Raw genomic sequence first — 20107 nt, forward strand, 5'->3', positions numbered from 1 at the left:
GCACAGCCTAGGGCAGCGTCGGCGGCGGCGCCTAGAGGGCCGCGCGCTCTCCGAGAAGGCGGCGTGTGAGCGCGGCCGGGCGCGGCGGCCTTTCCTCGCGCGTCCCAGGCCCCCGGCCCCGCTCGTCCCCGGCCCGCCTGGGCTGCGGGCCTGGCCGCCGTCTTCACCGCGGCTCCTCTGAGCTCGTCCGTGACGCGCGCCCGGGCGGCGGGGCTCCGCGGCCGCCGCTGCCTCGGGGGAGCGAGGGCGGAGGGCGTGTGTGCGCGCGTGTGAGCAGGGCGCCGGCGGGGCTGCAGCGAGGCACTTCGGAAGAATGACTCTGGAGTCCATCATGGCGTGCTGCCTGAGCGAGGAGGCCAAGGAAGCTCGGAGGATCAACGACGAGATCGAGCGGCAGCTGCGCAGGGACAAGCGCGACGCCCGCCGGGAGCTCAAGCTGCTGCTGCTGGGTGAGTGCGGCCCTTGGGCCCTGGTGCCCCCCGCCCCGGCTCCTCGTTGCCCTCCCCGCGCGCGTTCCCGGCCGGTACCCGCACCCGCGCGCGCGCGCGCACACACACACACACACACACACACACACACAGGGGCCGAGGGCCGGGGCTCCCCTGCGCGGAGCCGCGGCGTGCGCCTTCGGTGTCAGCTAGGGCCCTGCTCTGTGCGCCCGGTCTGCGGGACAGCTGAGCGTCCGCGCGAGCGGCGCGGGTGGGCGATGGCGTGCGGTGCGGTGGCCCGCCAGCGTCCATTGTGGCGCGTTGTGGGGTGGAGAGGAAAGGGTGGAAACGGGGAGCCGACTCGAGTCTGGATTCTGCTAGGAAAGGTGCTGAGGAAGCCTTGGCTGGCGCTCCGAAGAAACCCAGGCTAATGTATTGGGCAGGGGCGGGGCGGGAAGACTAGCCCAAATGTGCTCTACTGTAGCTACCAGGCCACTGACAGGAGTGACCCCAGAGAGTTGCATGGCCAGTGGATGGTGACAGACATCTCTTCTGCACCATTCCTACGGGATAAAGATGAAGGATCCGGGAGTGTTGTACTGTGTGGTTGTTGACAGCAGACGGGTATCTTTTGTTTAATGAGGCGACCCAGATGTATGCCTGAATTCACAGCAGTTTCTACTGGAAACCAGTACAGCCTCTCAGTTACTCTCCTGGAAACAAACAGAAACCTTTTGTTTAAAACGGACATTTTAGTATCCTGCCATCTGGGCTCCAAGAAAAACGGGAAGAGTCCGAGAAAATTCCCCTCTAATCTCGTCTAAAAAAAAAAAAAAAAAAGACAATCGAACATTCCGCTTTAACACGAAATTAGCAAGAAAATACTATTTTCAAATAGGAACTATATTGATTATTATCTCTGAGAGAATGTTCAGAATCAAGCGATTAGGGTTCATGTACAAGCTAGCATGACATAACTATTGCTATTGTGGTAGGAAGGATGAACTGCTTTGCAGGAACAGGCCTGAAAAATGTCTGCACTTGTGTTTATTTGTATGAGTAAAAATAACGCTTCTCAAACATTTCTGTAAGAAAAGGATATTGCATTGTTAGTTGGAATTTGAGGAGCTCCCCCCTCTTTTTTTTTTTTTTTTTTTTTTCTATCTGGAGCATTCCATCTGCTGGCTCCAGGAACCCATTGGGGACTGAACTGCTTATATACTGGATCGCTTATAGTCAGGAACAAAATATCATAATCACAAATGGTTTCCTTGCCTTAACTTAGGTCTTTCTATTGAAATCCAGTTAGGTAAATGTGCACATATAAAGTGTTCATAAAGAACAGAAGGCAAGGAGCTGAATAGAAAGGTGGGTTTCTCAGAGGAATACGCCAGGGGAATGGGGAAACTGACTATATAAGCCTGCCTACCCTCATCATTTCTGTTTCTTCTCATGGCTGGAAATGGAATGTCTTTTTTTTTTTTTTTTTTTTTTTTTTTTTGTTAATTGAGAAGGGAAAAGCAAGGGCAAGTGGAATAAATATATGGTGTTCCAGTATACAATCAAGAGGAAAAACATGTGTTTTAGAGATTTTTCTCTTAGACCTGGCTTTTAATTTTCCTTTGTTTACAGTCTTCATATGTTTGTGTTTAGCTAGGAACAGGGCATTTGAGGTCTCGTTAACCAAACTTATTTGCCTGAAATTTGACAGCTCGAGGTTTCCCAGCAGCTATGAGTTAGGTTTGTCAGAGGGCCTAGGTTTAAATGCCTGAGAGGGGAATACACTCATAGAGATACTTAATTACATGCTGTGTATTTTAATAATATACCATGCTTTAAAAAATGAACGTGGAAATGATTTCCTGAGGGGAAAACCCCCACAATTCTACTGCTAAAAAAGTGGTAGGTATAAGTGTGTGGCGGCCCTCCCCTCACTGATTATACATTGGAACAGGGTTTAACATGGCCCCACCTCACCCATCAAAGACAGACTGTTGGAGGTGGTAGACAACTTGCCGTTTATTCAGCACCTACATTCATGAACAATATTTAAAAAACACACAGTTCTCTGTCAGAAGTGGGAGGGCTGGACATCATTAGCAATCACGGCTGTTCTCAGTCTGGATAGGCTTCTTTCCCAAATGCAGTACCCATACTATTTGTGTAGTTACCATGATAGACATTAAGTGTAAGTTTCTCCCTGTGTGTACACAGGGTGTATGTGTATGGGTATGAGTTTAGCAGGGAAATGAGTGTTGAACTGAACAAGGGAGTGTTTGGGGAAGGGGCTCCTTACTGGTCTGCTGCCTTGCGAGTAGTCTTTATTTCCTAGTTTTTTCATTTATTTTACCAACATCCATCCAGAGGAGATTACAGATTGTATTTCATCACATTTTAAAGTTCTTTTTACATCTTTGATCGCTTATTTACATGGAGGGATCACGCTTGTGTTTAAGTTCTGCATAAAATTGTTTTGAAAGTAAGTTTTAACTCAAGGTTGACACTCATGGAAAGGGTTTGTTCTGCAGGGATTCAATATATTGGTCACCTAATTATTTAACTTATTAAAATATAACTATCACAGAATTGCTTATCTGACTAGATAATCAAGTGTGCCAGTAAAACTGGGCACACTTGATTCATCCAGCACTTATGGCAGTGTGTTCCACATTTATTCTACAGAGCTTACACATTTTGAGCTCCTTCTTGAGGAGTGATCTCTGACATTTCCTCACAGTAAAGAGTTTCATTTTAGCTTAGTAACTTATGTCTTATTCTCTTTAGTTCCCTCATATTAGTGTTTGCTTTCTTTGACACCTGAAAGAAAACTTTGTATTCCATATAGGATATAGTAGAAGATATTTGATACTTACTAGGTGTAAAAGAATGTTATCTTGCCTTTAAAGTTGAAATATCTATTCATCAGATATTTTTGTTGGTGGTACACAGATCACAGCATTTAATTAGTGATTTGTCTTCATGTCTCTGAGGAATTAATGGCTCTGAATATCTGCTTTAGGTCGGAGATATTCACTGAAAAGTTTTATTCAGTTTCTTAAAGGTATCATGTCTCTCCTCATTGACTTGTTCTTTTTACATGTGTTTAAAATCTTTACTGTGTAGATCTTAGTCATCAAATTAGCAATCCCTTTTTATTGATGGGTTCTTCTATTGAAAGCATATGAGTTTAGATCAGTCTTAAATGGAAGAATATATGTGTTTGGTTTTTGAAAAGATAACATAGACATTTCAGCCTTTTTATATGTTCCATTCTGCAAGCTCATGAGGGTAAGATTGTTTTTTTTTTTTTTGTTTACTTCTACATTGCAGCTTCTAAGACAGAGCTGGAAGAGTGGTCTTAATCAGTACTTGCTGATAATTGGTTTTGTGATCTTGGGAAAAAAAAATCACATGTGCTTCTTTGAGCCACGAGTTACATGTGCATCCCAGCACGTTGTATTTTGTGTTGGGTTTGTTAGAATGGGAACAGTGTTTGATACTAGGAATCGAACTCAGAATCTCAAACTTGCTAGACAAGTGCTCCAACATGCAGCTTCTGCTCTCTTATTACTTTTTGAGACAGGGTCTCATTAAGTTGTCTAGGGAAGCTTCGGATTTGTGTCCTCCTGCTTCATCCTCTTAACTACTTGAGACCATAGGCCTGTACCATCAGCCCAGAGTCAGCCATGCTTATAGAATGTCAGTGTGAGGAAGACCAGTCCGTTCTATACTTTGAGTACTGTTTATTATATAAAGGCTCATTTACACCTTTCTTTTTTTTTTTTTTTTTCTTTTTTTTTTTTCTCGAGGCACGGTTTCTCTGTGTAGCCCTGGCTGTCCTGAAACTCACTCTGTAGACCAGGCTGGCCTTGAATTCAGAAATCCACCTGCCTTTGCTTCCCAAGTGCTGGGATTAAAGGCACCACCACTGCCCGGCCCTTTCATTCTTTTATGTATATTTTCTACCATTATGCATTGATCATAGTGAAATTTTAATATTCCTTCTCTGATTATCAAAACGATTTTTGACATTGACATGAGGGGGCTTCATCGGGTTAAGTACAGACTGTTAGGAACTGGTATTTGTGTGGAAAGTGGCAGGTGTAAAGCAAGAGGGGACCTGGGAGGCTGGGAGTTGTGGCTGTGTCCAATTTCAGTTGCTTTGTGCACATTTCAGTACCCTTCCAGTTCTCCCTCAAGAGCTGTCAGGGTTGGCTGCCCTGATCCCCCTAATGTAAACATTTTAGAGATATAAAAATATGGTGTTACTATAAAGATTGACCTTTTTTTTCCCTTTTTAGTGCTTTTTTATCTTTAAAGTGTTTAATACATTTCTAAATGTCAATATTTGTTGGGATGTATTTCTTCCTTCTTTAAACAAACAAAAATGAGAAAACAAAGTGTTTATATCTGAAGGCTGAAATGGGAGATTCCTCGGAAACCCAAGCTGTAGGGTTACTGACAGAGCCTTCAGAGTAAGACTTTTCACGGAGCTGTGTGGACTGCTTCTCTGTCATATACCTGTCAGTCCTGGACTAAGTCATTTCCTCATCAGAGAACTTTGGCCTAAATTAAAACCCTGCTGCTGGTTTTTCTGTGAAGTTATTCTGTGTAAATCTGTTCAGACATTTGTATGTAGGGGTAGAAAAGAGAACCATGAATAAATCAGTTCCCATGAATAAATCTGGTAGCTTCTTTTTTATTTAGAAAAACGAACTCAGTTCCTCTTTACAAGGTGTTCAGTTTTCAGAAGTGTTTAATAAAGATAGTTAGGGTTTGTATTTCAGATGAAATTTCAAGGACCTGAAACAGCTTTTCTAACTATAAGGCTATATGTGCTATGCTAAACTTAGCAGGGACAGGGGAATGATTTTTCTTCACGATCCTGGCAGGCTTTGTAGTAGAAAAAAACCGAACAGGATTTTTCAGGATAAGTTTGCTCCTAGCATTCGTATCAGTTTTTCTTTGAAGGGAGCTGTTACTCTGTTGATGTTGATGGGTTGTTGATTGGTTGTTCAAGCAGGGACATAGGCAGCCAAGGAGGTGTCTTGAAAGAGAGAAGCCATTCTTTTCAGGTTGGGAGTGTTTCTCTTTCACAAGGTGGAGGGGCTGTTGTGTTTTGCAGACCTGCTGTGGAGGGGCTGTCTCCTGCAGACCTGGTGTATTGGGTTGAGGGGGATGCATAGGTTTGTTGTAATAGATTTAAACTCTCATTTCCTGGCTGAAGAAGCAAGCAGTGACAATATTCAAAGGGAAGCTTCTATAATGGCTTTTAGGTAGTCATTAAGATTTGTGCAGAATTAATCCTAGGGAAGTGTGAAATAGCAATAGAAGGTAAGATGTACAATTGTTGGTAATTAAATTGGTGGCAGTAACTGACTGCACAGTAAACAGAGCATTTTCTCTTGTTTTGCTGAATGGAGTAATGTGAGGAAAAGCTATTCTCAGATCCGGACAACTGTTTAGTGTCAGCAGCTATAGCTAATGAAGTAGAGGACATTCCATTTGATTTGTTATGTCACTGATATGTAGACATCTGACTGATTTCTTATCTAATGAGTGGCAATATGGCAAAAGGACCTACACATACTGACAGGACTAATTAGAGTTCAAAGTGGTTGTGAGTCTACATTATACAGAAAAGTAAACAGATGTTATGGTACTAGGAGCCCCAAATAGAATTTGCCATGTTAGGCCTGTAGTCAGCCTTCATATCTAGGTGTCATTTCTGAAGACAGCACTGAATTTTTGCTAAAAGCCATTACTTTTTACTTTTTCGTGCAGGAGATTGAACCTAAGGCCCTAAGTGTGCTAATTCATGTGTTCTACTGCTGAGCTACACGTTAAGCCTCTATAGTTCAGTATTAAGAACAAAGTTAGTATTGTCCATAAGTGAAATTTTGAAGATCTCTCAAAGGCACTGACTAAACAAATACTTATCAATTACTGGGAAATAAACTTTTCCTCCAGAATTTCTTCTTAGTCATATATTAAGAAATAATAGCCACCTATCAGATGTTGTCCACATAAAGAAATATTAAGCACTTTTGTGTGCTACGTGAAACGCTGCTTTAGTTATGTGCCAGCAGGAAGGATGGAGCGAGTCTCCAGGCTTGTTTTTTCTTGGTTGTTGCCTTGCTGGCTTTTTTTTTTTTTTTTTTTTTTTTTTCTGGTGCTTCTTCATACAAAAGAAAAGGCAAAAAGTGTTATGGACCACTGTAGGAGCCTTTGTGGAATTCACTCAGACAGGGAAAGTAGATGGTCTGGAGAATGTGAATTCCTAAATGTATGGGTATTATTTCTTCCAGAGAGGTCATTCTTTGCTTGTAACTGAGAAGCTGTTGATGATTGTTGTTCTGTTTCCTACTAGAAACTCCTGGAGGGTAGTGATGGTGGCTCTCAGATCTTTATGTTTTAGCATCACACCAAGTATAGCTGCTCTTACCTTGGCTTTATTTTCAGTTACTAGGAGTGTGGAGGCAGCTGGATTCCCAAAAGAAAGTAGAACAGTTGGAGGGAATGGGTGTAAATTTCCTGCTTTTCTCTAATGGGTATGTCCGTTTGTTCGCCATTTTTCACTCCTCTTTGTTGAGCAGTAGGCCACCTAGGGCACACAGTAAGAGGCCTTGTGTTTTAGGAGGTGGAATGCCTGTGGTTTCCTGGCTTCTCCTTCGTTTTCTGTTGAGAATGTTTCCTTGTCACATGGCTTCAGGGTGAAAAGCCGTAGACACGCTGTTTAGCTGGACCACTTTAGAAGCAAAGTAGTTTCAAGTAAGTGTTTAATGGATTGTGGTGTGGTTGGGGTCTGAAGTGTTATTAATGTCATTATATTCTTGAAACCTCACAGAAGGGAACAATAATTGATCACAAATTAAGGAAAAGGAGGTAGAGTGAGGTGCTTTGGCTCTGCTACAGGAAGTGAGCAGTTATGTTTAGAACCCAGTACGTGTATTTCTTGGAGATAACCTTGTGATTTTTTTCCCCTCCCCTTTGGAGCATTGAGAACATGAATGAATTGCTTCCTCTAAGAATTTGCTTTTTTTTTTTTGGTCATTACTTGTTAAAAGCTGGCATTAGAATTTCTTTTGTCTTTAACATTCCTTTCTCACACTGTCTTTGCTGTATGGACAGCAGCATTATCCTTGACCTCTTTGCCAGCATTTAGCACTCTGTAGCTGCAGCTGTTTGGAGAGGTGCTTGGGATTTTCCTAGCTCTTCTCCAGGCTTACAGCCATGGGTGCCACACCCCATACGAACATTACCCATTCATATTCTCTCATATGCTAGTGAGGGTCCTTACACATCCTTGCATGAACATTTTCTCAGACTTAGAGAACTTCCCAGTTCTGTCAGACATCATGTGGCAGTGAGCTGGCGCGGGAAGTTGGGTGTTTTGGCACATTAAAAGAAAAGGGTTTGTGAAAGGAGACGATTGGCTTTCTTTTGCACTTTGTACTGTGGTCTGCAAAGCAAAATACGTCATTACCGAACATAATGTCAACTCCTTCTTCCTTCCTTTCCAGAGGGCAGGGACTTGAGATTGGTTCATGATTACCAGCAGAGAGTTAGTGAGCCAGTGCAGGATAATCTAATGGGCTGCTGGGTTTGCAAATAGGATACTGTGTGTTTGCTGGAATGGGGAAGGTCCTGTGGGCTGTCAGCCTGTGTGGTGTAACAGCACATCTTCCTTATGCAGTGCTTTGAACATTCTGGTTTCAGTTATTTGAGTACCTTTATATTGTCTCTTTTTGATTGCATTTCTGTACAGATCATTAGGGAGAAGGTGTTTTTGTTATATCCAGTCAGCTGGGAGTATACTCTTTGAGGGGGTGCATGTGTGTATTTCTAGGTAAAGATGCAGTAGTATTTTTTGAATTGGTAGTTTATCATACTTCACAGAGTGCGTGCCTTGTAATAAGTGTATATCCTTTCTGCACATGGCAGATGCAATTTTCCTCTTGTCCTAGAGAGATGACCCATTTCCTGCGACTTGTTCTAATAATACAGAATGACTTTAATTCTTGTTCATAGTTTGCCCTTAAAAGAATTGCAGGGTACTTAACTCTTAACTCTAAGTATTTAACTCTTCACTCTGTAGCTCTTGGATATTTTTGAGAACTGACAAGTCACATAATGGTTTGAAACAATTTGGCTTTGTGAAATAATCAAACGCTATTATGGCATGTTTTGGACAGTGATGTATATCTTCTTCCGACCTGTAAAAGGCAGTCAGTATTCTTGTCCTACTTGTCCTGATTTTTTTTCTCCCTTGTAGAGTGATCTTAGGGGGTAATTCTGTTCATTTGTTTAGTTTGCTTTTTCTATAGAGACATAGAATGAAGAAATTAGAGGGGAAAGATTTCCAAGGACCATGTGAACTTAGAAAGTCTTCTGTAACCTTGGATCTCAGTTACTTTGCTCTGTGGATGAGGGGTCTGAGTATGTGGGAGTGGAGAGGACACCTGCTCCTATTTCAGGAGCTTCACAAGGAAGCATTGCCAGTCTGCTGGGTCCTAGGGACTGGTTCGGATCTTCTCCCTGCTTGCTGCAGTAGCTCCAGTGTGATACAAGCAGCCCTGCTAATGGTGGTAATGGGATGAACAGCGTGCTCAGGAAGCAAGGCCTGAGAATGAGGCCTTAGCTGTCCAGCATTCCCTCCTGCTGCCTGGCTGGTTGCTGATAGTAGCTCTGTCTTTACAGGGAGCGGTATCAAAATCCTTCTGTCATATCAGCATGGGTCTTCTGCTTCCTGCAGGAAAGGCAGTATCCTGGGCGGCACAGGGGTGGAGCTGGAGAGGCCATGCTGTGCCCTGTTTGCTTAGGCAGTGGTCTTTTAAGTATTTATGCTAGCTTCCTCTGACTTGGTCCTTTTGTTGTTGTCTCACTGGGCTAGCTTACAAATAATCTCTGCTCCCCATTTTCTGTGAGTGATCCCTGCTGGGTCTCGTGAGGTGGGCATCCAGGGCTTCATATTCCAAGGAACACGGAGTAGTGGGGGGTAGAGGGGTGTGGTAAACTTCTTTTACATTTGAAGCTAGCAAGAAAGATGCATCAGTAGGCAGAGCATTTGTGTCATTATATCATGGTGCCCTATCTTCTTAGGGCTTAGAGTATACACAGGAAAATATCTGTGACAGGGCTCTGTAGAGAAAGAATTTTATACTGTTTTATCTTACATGTGTTTGATGCTCTGACCTCTGCACCATTCTAGTTGGCATGTGCACAGTTAAGAGGAACCTTAAGAATGCAACTTCCTGTGTTACTTGTCTGCATCTCTAGAAGGGCTGTGGTCAAAGAAGCAACATCAGGACTCTGACTGAGGTCTTAGGAAAACTGAGAAGAGCCAGATTCTGTAGAGGTGCCAGGCTGGTGACTGACGCTGCCAAGCCCTGCTTTCTTTGGGCTGCTGTCTGTCTTCTTGTTATCTTAGTATCAGGCTCTTGGTTTGCTCTTGGGTTTCTGGTTGGACAGCTTTAGGACCAGAATGGTCCCAGAGCAGAGGACAGAGATGGGATCCAAGGTGTGGAAAGGCAGAGGGTGCTGCTGTGGTAGGGCCTCATAACTGTCTTCACCAGTCTCCGGAAGGAGAGCACAGAGCAAAGGAGAATTGTCAGACTTTTCCTCTGTGGCCTCCATCACGAACCACAGGCCAGTGCTGCATCTCCAGCTCTCTCCCTAGTGATCTCTTTATCTTCCTTCTTGCATTACGGCGCCATTCCTCTTTCAGATGGTGAACTGGGAGGATACACAGTTAAGGAAGCTTGGGGTGGCTGGGAGGACTGTTGTTGTCACTCTCTTGCAGAGTAGCGGCATTCAGCACAGAGTTCATGCACAGCAGAGTTTTGGAAAGAGCCATCCACATTTAAAAAGAAAGTTTGTAGCCTGGCTGCACCATGGCTTCTCCTAGTTTTTGTTTTCTGTAACTCTTTGAAGTACTTAGAAATATGTTCTGAGAACCCTGCTCTCCTGTAATAAGTTCTGAGAGTGTGTCTTGAGCCATCCTTGTCTAGGAAATGCTTTTATTTGGCTTGTTTCTCCTGTAGGGGAACACGTTTCCATTGCCCAAAGCAACAAGAAGATAAGCAATATCATGAACTATTGTTGCCAGAAAGATTCATATTCAGGTAGAGGCGTGTCTTACAGAAAGAACTTAGACATTTTAGTCTAGGCATCTAGTAAGGGGATCATCATCTTTAAATCTCTTGAAGCCTTTTTTCTTTTTCAGGCTAGTCTTGAATTTGTTGTGTAGCAGAACTCACTGTGTAGCCTAGGATGACTTTAAATTCCTCTATCTCCTAAGTTAAGTGTTGTTTTATAGGCCTGGGTCGCCATGCTCAATTTAGTGTGGTACTGGGGACTTCCTGCATGCTCCTTTAGTTGAACCATATCCCTAGTCCTCTAGTGTAGATGTTAAGAAAGACTTGAGTATGGGCCTACACACTGAGCATTGAACACACACCAGGTGCTTGTTGAACCTTTATTCTGTAATCGAATTATACCTGAGCCCTCTTCCCTAACATTTTTAAAGAATGCCCAGTGTCTGTTTCTAATTGAGACCAGCACTGTAAATGGAGCTGCACAATAAAATCTGCATGGGATTTCTTGAGTCAAAATCTGGGAAAATATATTTTGAGAAAGTGAATAATTTGAAAGAACTGGGTACTAGAACAGAAAGATACCAGTCTCTAGTTTCATGACTCACTTTTTGATGGAACTAATGATATACCTTAACTCAGCCCTTGTAGCACAGCTTGCAGTGGTGAGTTTGGAGGGGAAGGGACTTGCTGTGTCCAACAATTGGAGAAATTTCTCTCTCTATGGATATTCTTACTGTATATATGTATATATTTTGAGACAGACTCTCACTCTGTAGCTCTGGCTGTCCTGAACTTACTTTGTAGGCCAGGCTAGTCTCAGATTCACAGAGCTCCACCTGCGTCTGCCTCTCATTCTTACATTTCTTCTTATATTGGGTCATTTAAGATGTTCCCTTAGAAATGATTATCAATGCTAGACACTGTCTGTTATCACTGGTGATAGGTGCCATAGCTTTTCTGATTAGCTTCTCACATTTTCTTGGTAAAGAGTTGTTTCATTACAGGAAATGATGAAACCAAAGACCTTTAAGAAACATATTTTTTTGTAGGACTTTTGCTCCAGACCATGCATACATTGGGAACTAAGTCTTCTCTAGGGTTTTCCTAAATCCCTAGAGTCTATGAGTTACTTTTCAAATTACAGTGTATCCTTTGAGGGCTAGTTAGTTAATGCCTTGTGCATCAGTAGATCCAAGTCACCTGGTTACAAAATTAACTTTTTATATTTATATAAATTTAGTAAGAGTATCCTTCCTTGGTAGTATTGAATTTATATTGGCTTATTCTCTAGAATTAGAGATGAGCACTTAATGGTTTTTCAGGTGGCTTAGTTCTTTCTAATATAGTAAAAAAGTGAAAAAAACTGCACTTAATATAAAGTTTAAATTTGAGACAAGAAAAGTTTTTCACTTGAGAAATTTCTTATATTCTTAAATACATTATATTTTTCTGTTAACCTTTGATTAAATAGCACTCCATTCTGTTAATTATACTTTTGTCTTTTTTTTATTTATAGAAATACAGTTTTTTCACACACAATTGAAAAAATGGTTTTAAATTCATAATAATAATAATTCATAAATATACCCAGAATATTATGATGTAATCTAAGAATTATGACCTTTTCTGGGTACTGTTTCTTTCTGTTTTGTTGTATGTTTTAGTGTTTCTTGCACAGGTGTGATCACACCATACAGTTTGATACTGTTGTGAGCATGTTTTGTGTGGTATGACAGAGTTCACATTTATACCTGAGATGGGTATATGATACTCCATGTAGAGAAATTATATGAATTTGTTAAGTTCTTTTTTTTTTTTTAAAATATTTTATTCTTTGTGTATAAGTTCTTTGCCTTCATGTATATGTGTACCTTATATGTTCTTGGTTCCCATGGAAATCAGAAGAAGGCATTCAATCCCTTGAAACAGGACTAACAGATGGTTATGAACCACCATGCGGGTGCTGGGAACTTAGCCTGGGTCCTCTGCAAGGGCAACAAGTGCTCTTAATCACTAAGCCACTTCTTCAGCCCAGTAGTTATTTTCTGTTTTTACATGTAGGTTTTTTCTGTTTGTTCCCTCCCTCCCTCCCTCCCTCCCTCCCTCCCTCCCTCCCTTCCTGTTTGCTTTGGAGATAGTGTCACCCAGTAGCTTGGTTGGCCTGGAACACTATAGATAATGCTGGCCTCAAACTCATAAGAGTGAATTCAAAGAGCCCTGCTCCCTCTGCCTTCTGAGTGCTGGGGTTAAAGACATTCACAACACTGCTTGATACTTAATGTTTCTTTTTCAAATATACCTGATGAAATTCTGGGTGGGTAGCTTTTAAAAATGAAAACAGTCGATACATATAAATTATATTTCTGGGTCAGAAGATATGAAAAATCAATATGATTCTTAAATGATTTTCTTTAATTCCCACTGTGAGCAGTGTTATGGGAATCATTGCATGTGAAATCTGAAGATGTATATTTGATCACTGGTGACAACCATCATGGCCATATTTGCTTTTAGTTGAATTTCTTAGGTTTTTTTTTTTTTTTAAATTCTATTCTCATTTCTTTTGTTTATTTATGTGCTCCAAGCATACACATGAGATTAGCTTTTTTTGTCATATTTACTGAAATTGATGTAACTTCTATTTGTTGTTTTTTCCCTTTGTTTTGTATTATCCAGTAGTTTTTTTTTTTTTTTTAATTATCAAGACCAATTTGTTGGTCTTTGGGTCTATTCTATTTTAAAATGAAAATCTTACTGTGTTCTAGATACTGCATGAAAGTCCTATCTATTGGTTTGTTTTCCACACGTGTGTGCGTACACACACACACACACACACACACACACATTAAATGAATGTAGCGTTATTATTACTGTGGTATGGTTCATTTTGAACATGGTAATGAAGTATGCGTGTCATTCACATTGTCCATAAGCTGTTCAGTATGTAATATTTTATTCAATAATATGTACTGTGCATTGTTATGTTACTATAGAAACTTCCTATCATAATTACAGCTTTTTAGCATTATAGTGTTATGGTGTGCATGTGCTTATGTGTGTATACATATCCCTGTGGTTGAACCCAGGGTCTGACACATGTTGAGCTTAATGTTTGATCAAGAGGGTTCCCTGTCCCCAGTGTATTTGAATCATGCAGAAGGTGGCTAGTTTGCATCAGCTCATAAAAGCTGCTTCTACAAATTTCATCTCAGTTTTACAAAACCCAGTGCCTTCACTTTGGTGGTTTGAAAATTAGCTGTGGTAGGAGTATTTACCACAGAAATTGGCAAAAATGATACAAATCAGGGGCCTGGAGAACTGGTTATATCACTGTTTGTACTTGATGAATTTTTACTTTAATGCCGTCAAGACAATTGTAGAAGCAGTGCTGTAGTGACTGTTGTAGGGGATACCTGTCTGTACACTTGTGTGGTACTGCCTGAAGGCTGAATTCTTAGCATGGGATTGTCAGCCCAGGAGAAGCTTACTCAACGTCTGATTCTGCTTTTCAGGAGAGTATACATGGGATTGCTTTCATGCTTGTGGGCAGTGTTACTGCTTTGGTCATTTTAGCTCCCACTGGATTACGACAATCTGATTGATAGCCATTAAAATGATCTTGTATTTATTTGTGTTTTATTGAACAGGCTTTTGTTGTATAGTTTATGTATTCTTTTCTAAATTGCCTACAAAACATACTAACAGAAAATGCCCTAAATTGTATCTTCAAAAGAAAAATAAAACAACCCTAACAAATGCATTAGTTATTTAGAGTATTAAGAATAACTTTATTTTATTTTTAATTTTTATGTAAAATATTTTTTTTCATGCCGTATGTTTTGATTATATTTCTTTTCCTCTTCTAACTCCTCTCAGATCCTTCCCACCTTCCTACCTAACCAACTTTATACTCTCTCTCTCTGTCTGTCTCTGTCTCTCTCTCTCTCTCTCAAAAACAAAAAATCCCACAAAACACAAGTATGAAAATCAAAAATTAAGAAAACAAAATGAAAAAAAAAAAAAAGAGTTCACATAGAGAAAACAGGGAGTTCATTTTATGTTTGCCAGCTCCTCCCGAGCATGGGCCTGCTCTGAGTGGTTCACGTACCTGGTGACACTCCATCATAGAGAACTGACTTGCCCTTTGCCAGCAGGTATCAATTACAAACAGCTTTTGGGTTGCAGATGGGACCTTATGTCCACTTCTTTCACTCAGTATGGAATCAGATCCCATCTGGCTAAAATTATAAAGTTTGGTTTTTGCTGCCGTAGTCTGTGTGAGTTCTTATGTGCATCATTTCTTTTGTGTCTAAAAGAAGCTATTTCCTTGAAGTCATCATCACTTCTGGTTCTTAGAATCTTTCTACTGCCTGTTTCTGCATAGATCTCTGAGTCTGATGAAGGCATCCCATTTAGTGTTCTAAAGTCTCTCATTCTCTATATATTGTTATTCCCATCTAGTGTAAGAAAATGCTTCTTTGATGAGGGTTGACTGAAGCTCTGATTTGTGGATACAGTAATAGGTCATCAGGAGTCATGTTATTTCCTTTGGCATATTCATAGTAGTAGGTTAGGACCATGACCTATTGAGTGTTAGGTTTTTGGTGGCGTCAGCAGTTTCAGGTACAGGTTCCATCTTACATAGTGTATCATAAATTCAAATTGTAAAAAGTGCTTAGTTATCCTCATAACATATGTGCCACTATTGTACCAGTGGGTCTTGCAGCCAGGTCGCAGTTGTAGGTTCAAGGACTTGTAGCTAGACGAGAGTGATGATTGCTTTTCTTCTGTGGTAGTATGTATCTTTCAGCCCTGTGAACACTAGTCAGCAGGGTGAAGCTTCTGTATTTGCTGATATGTGTAAGTGCTATCTTTAGCAATAGGGCCTTACTGTCAGGTTGTGGAGAACAACAAATTGCCTTCAATAACCTGTGATAATTGTGTGGGAGGTGAGGCGAGGTCCATGGGACCCCTTTGGTCATGATATAATCATGGCACTAGAGGCTTTACTTGCTGGCATAAGATGTCTAGTTGGGGGATTATCTACCTCACTATATGGTGACTTCATTTAGATTCCTTTCATGTATGCATACAGTTTAGGAAGCTTTTATAAAGTAGGTTTTCATATGGCTTTTCAAATGGCCTTAGTGTTAGTTGCCTCTCTTCAGCATATCTTACTGGTGTGTGCTACCATAACTGGCTTAAAAATCATTTTAAACTTAAACATTATTAATGTATTTATAGAACTTTGAAAGGATGCCCTGGGCCAAAAATTCCATGGGGTTGGATGAGAACAGTCAGGCCATCCAACAGACTTTGCTTTCCAGGTTGTTTATCTGTGTGCTATGCATTGCATTCCTGTTGTTTATTGTAAACATACAGGGAGTACAAGGCTTAAAATCATTCTTCCTATCTTACTGCTAAGTGGTAACAGTAACATTTTAATTACACATATTTTATTTCTGTAGCAGTCTTTTCAGAGACAGCACTATGGAATGTATGGAATGATAAACAATCTAAGAACATTATAAAATTGAATCATTAAAGGCATTTTTTTTTTCTAGGTCTGTGTTTTATGGATGGTCTTTTTAGTGGCTAAATGTTGAAAAAACTGAATTCCCTTAGTTTGAATGTAACAGGTGCTTGTCTATAGGCTCTTCAGGACTGATTCTGTGTTTGCAGAGTTAACTTGTTTTCTCTGTTCTGCCCCTTTTGGGGGAACAGCTGTCTGACCATTCAGACACATTGATCTTTATCTTCCTGGCTTTCCCTTCTGCTACCGGCTCTCCCTTTCTTCACTGCCTTCTGTCTGGATTCTGAATGCTTTGAAGCCTGCCTGCGGTCTGTGCCATCTTCAGTGTTTGGAAGATAATTGAACAAAATTCCTTAAATTCATAGGGTAGGGCTCATATTTTCACAACATTTTAAGAACTCCTTAACACTTTGATTTCATATTGAATACTGGGATCAACAGGAGAAATTATTGCAAGTTAAGTTTAAAGAACTTTATTTAAGTAGTAGGACACATATTGCATGCCATTTTGTTTCTTTCAGAAGTTTTATTATATGTATATTTTGTATGTATTAAAACATTTAGCATTAGTTCTGTGTTTAAATGAATATACGTTTACTGTCCCTATCTCCCAGTACTAGGGATCTGAACCTAGGGTCTGTGCATGGTAGGTAGGCATTCTATTGAGTGATACCCCTAGACTTCAGATAGGTTTTTTTTTTTTTTAAGTGTTCATAGATGAAGTAACTTCTAAGAGACACATATGATATTTCTTTTATAGCCACATTATTCACATGGTCAATGTCTCTAGTGTCTGCTGACATTTAAATTTGGTAAGAAATCAGTCTGAATACTTTTTCTTAATGATTGCCTTATATAACATGGAGGCCTAACAGAATCTGCAGGTTTTAATATTTTTCCTTATTATTTGCCCTTAAATATGCTTAAATGAAAATGTACATAATCCATATGTACATTTATTTTGTAGTTCAAGGATTTCCCCCAATGTATGATTTCTTTTTACATTGTCATAGTAACTTTTTTCTTTACACACACTAGTCATTCATAACTGGGTTTCTGTGGCTTCTCTACCAGAGCCGTCAACTTCTCTTTGATTGCTTCTAAATGCTCCTTCCTGTGAAATTTGCTCAGATTGTCTGTGTCACTGACTTGGCAGGGCTTGGTATATAAAGAACAAGTGTCAGTAATTTGGGGTTGAATGAATGAAGTGTCTTATATTATCTCCAAATTCATTTTTAGTTTTTGCAAGTTTTCCTTTCTTGTCGCCTTTTGTAACTCTCTGTCAGTTTCTGTTTTACCATCTCTTTTTAGTCTCCTAGTTCAGCATAGTACATTGTCTTAAGTTTTCTTGATGTAAGTCAAAACTGAACCAATTGATTTGTCTTCAGTTCCTAAGGTAAATCTTCCAGAAGATTCTTTGTGTTCTATGCCTTGCCTTCATCTTCATCTAGGAATGTTATAGATTTTGTCCAGCTTATTCATCCAAGGTCAGGCAAGCCTCTCTGTGTGTGTATGTGTGGAGAGAAGTATGTATGGGATGTGTGTGGAGAGAGAGAGAGTGTGTATTTGTGTGTGTGTACTGAGTTTGTGTCTTTTCCCTGTCACTTGTGAGAAATCATGGTATGTATTTTATTTTTAGTGCCTTTCTCAGGGTGGAGGGAAGGCTGGCAGCAGCTCTCTCCAGGTCTTTGACGTTTGCCTCTCTGTGTTGTTAACTCTTCCCATAATTCCATCTGTTTCCCTGACTTTGGGTGAGCCAAGATTTGATGAGAAATGGTTTCAGACAGCCTTGCTGTTGGGAAGATCTTGGTGCTGTGATGGTGAGTGGTTGTCTGCATATCTAAACCACTTGGCCAAAGCAGAATTGCTTCTCGTCTTCAGCTCCTGAGTTAGGTGAGGTCAGAGGGAAGACTGGCATGGCTTGACTTTTGAGTTTCTCTTAAGAACCCCTCCCCAATCAGGATAGGTAGCAATTGAAGTTCCATTTAGTGTTCCTTGCTTCTCCAAAGTGCAGGCATCAGGGATTTGAGATTTTTTTTTTTTTTTCCCCACAAGCTTCCCTCAGTATTGTAAGTCCTAAGTCCTAAGGTATTGTTGACTTAAGTGAGGATTTCTTACCTTTTTTCCTTTAATTTGTTTTGAGGAACAGAGAAATTTTTTTCCCTAGAAAGAAAAAGAAAGAAGGGAAGGAAGGAAGGAGGAAAGACAGGATCTCATTATGTAGCTCTAGCTATCCCAAAACTCATGATCTAGACCAGGCTGATCTCAAACTCACAGACATCTGCCTGCCTCTGCCTTCAGAGTGCTGTGGCTAAAGGTGTGCATTATTATGCCTTGCCAAACTTTTAATTGATGTAATGTTTATGCATATTTTTGTAGGGTTCAGTGTGGCAGTTTGATACATGTGTATAACATGTAAGGATGAAGTCCGAGACTTGCGTCTAAGAGCACTGTGCTGACCATCTTTCCAGGAAGTCTGCACTGAGTCTTGCAGACTGTAATGAACACATGTGCTGTCTTTCCCAGAGAAATAATTACAGGATCTCAGTTAAGAATGTGTTGTAAAGTCCAGGCTTACACCCCACACTGAGTTGCCTCTATAATATCTTCACTTTGTGTTAGCCTGTCCCTTGAATAGTCAGTAGGATTAATTCTGTTTGGTTATCTGTTTGCTAGAAAGCTTTTATACATTATCTGGAATTTGTAACTAGCGTCAGGCTCTATGCCTCAAAGTAAGTAGATTTGAACCTACTAGAACATACCTTTCTTAATTATTGAAGTTGGCCTTATGATGGTCTCTCGAACTTCTTTATATAATATCATGAGTTTTGTTCGTCATCTCTCATGAAATAGGAGCCAAGCTTGTCTCTGATTACCTTAGTTTTTCTTCAAATAAAAAAATCTATATATGAAAATAACAATCTAATGTGTGTTAAAGTCAAAGTAAAACTATTTTTATATCATTCTCTGAACTAAGATGCACAAGACTCCAGAAACTTTTGTTTTTTTTGTTGATGGCGATTCAACTTACCAATAGCATTCATGTGTTCTTTTCCTACCTTGCCTTGCTGGTGCTCTGGTTGTTGATGTGGATTTCATTTTCTCATTATAGTTCTGTGCAGCTAGTCCACTGTGTGTTCTGTGAATGATCAGTTTTCTGCATTTCCCCACAATCCTTGATTGGTCTTTAGGTGGATTTCCCCCCTTCTCAATTCCTGAGAATACTTTTTTTTTTTAAATGAATTTTATTCTGATTCTATGGGAATATTTTTCTAGGATCAAGCTTTTCTCTCCAGATTTCCAGTGTTTTTGAACCTATCTAGTTCATTATCAAAAGAAAGTAGATATACCTGTTAGGATAGGTTTCATAAGAAATTATATGACCCCCCCAAAAAAAAAAAAACCTCTATTGCTCATACCCCCATGAAAACTAGGAAAAGTAAAAGATTTTAGGACAGCTAGTATGGTAGATCCTGTAATCTCAGTACCCTGGATACTGAGGAAGGAGGATAATTAGTTCAGGGTCAGTCTTAGCTGTATATTAAAGCCACTTAAGACAAGGCTGGGGAGGGATGGCTCAATTGGTAAGGAGTGTGCCAGCCACAAGGACTCTGGGAGTCCATATAAGAGGCTGGGCGTGTGCTTGTGATTCTGGTGTTGGAAAGGAGATAAGCAGATCCCCAGAGGACTGACAAGCATGTTCACTCCTATATATGTACACATGTACAGATTTCGGATTGCTATAACCCTGCATATCCAGTATTATTTCAGATTTTAGGCTTTGGATGTAACTTTGTAGAGCCAAAAGTATATTAACAATTTGGCTGAGTTTGAGCTATGTGGGAATAAAAGGGGATAGAGAAATCTAGGGAGGGGGGTACCTGCCTCTCCTTGGGTGTGGTCTAGGCTTTATGTCACAGGAGGCAGCCATATGGGGTTGGGTATATAGACCAGCTAGCAGAGTGCTTGCTTAGCATGTAGTAGGTTCTGGGTGGAGTCCCTAGCATTGTGTGAACAAGGTACAGTGGCATAGGCATAGACTTATAACC

The 20107-nt window shown here is 40.5% G+C and overlaps 1 protein-coding gene across 1 annotated transcript in view; it reads left to right on the forward strand.

Moving 5' to 3' along the window:
- Nucleotides 1-300: 300 nt before the first annotated feature.
- Nucleotides 301-20107, forward strand: part of LOC117705469 (guanine nucleotide-binding protein G(q) subunit alpha) — a 251580-nt gene continuing 231773 nt past the window's right edge. Inside the window, exon 1 of the mRNA XM_034498153.2 lies at nt 301-449. Within this exon, the coding sequence (XP_034354044.1) occupies nt 314-449 (136 nt within the window). The 5' untranslated portion in view covers nt 301-313. The remainder of the gene's footprint in view (nt 450-20107) is intronic.

The sequence above is a fragment of the Arvicanthis niloticus genome, chromosome 1, assembly GCF_011762505.2.
Source record: "Arvicanthis niloticus isolate mArvNil1 chromosome 1, mArvNil1.pat.X, whole genome shotgun sequence".
Classification (NCBI taxonomy): Eukaryota; Metazoa; Chordata; class Mammalia; order Rodentia; family Muridae; genus Arvicanthis; species Arvicanthis niloticus.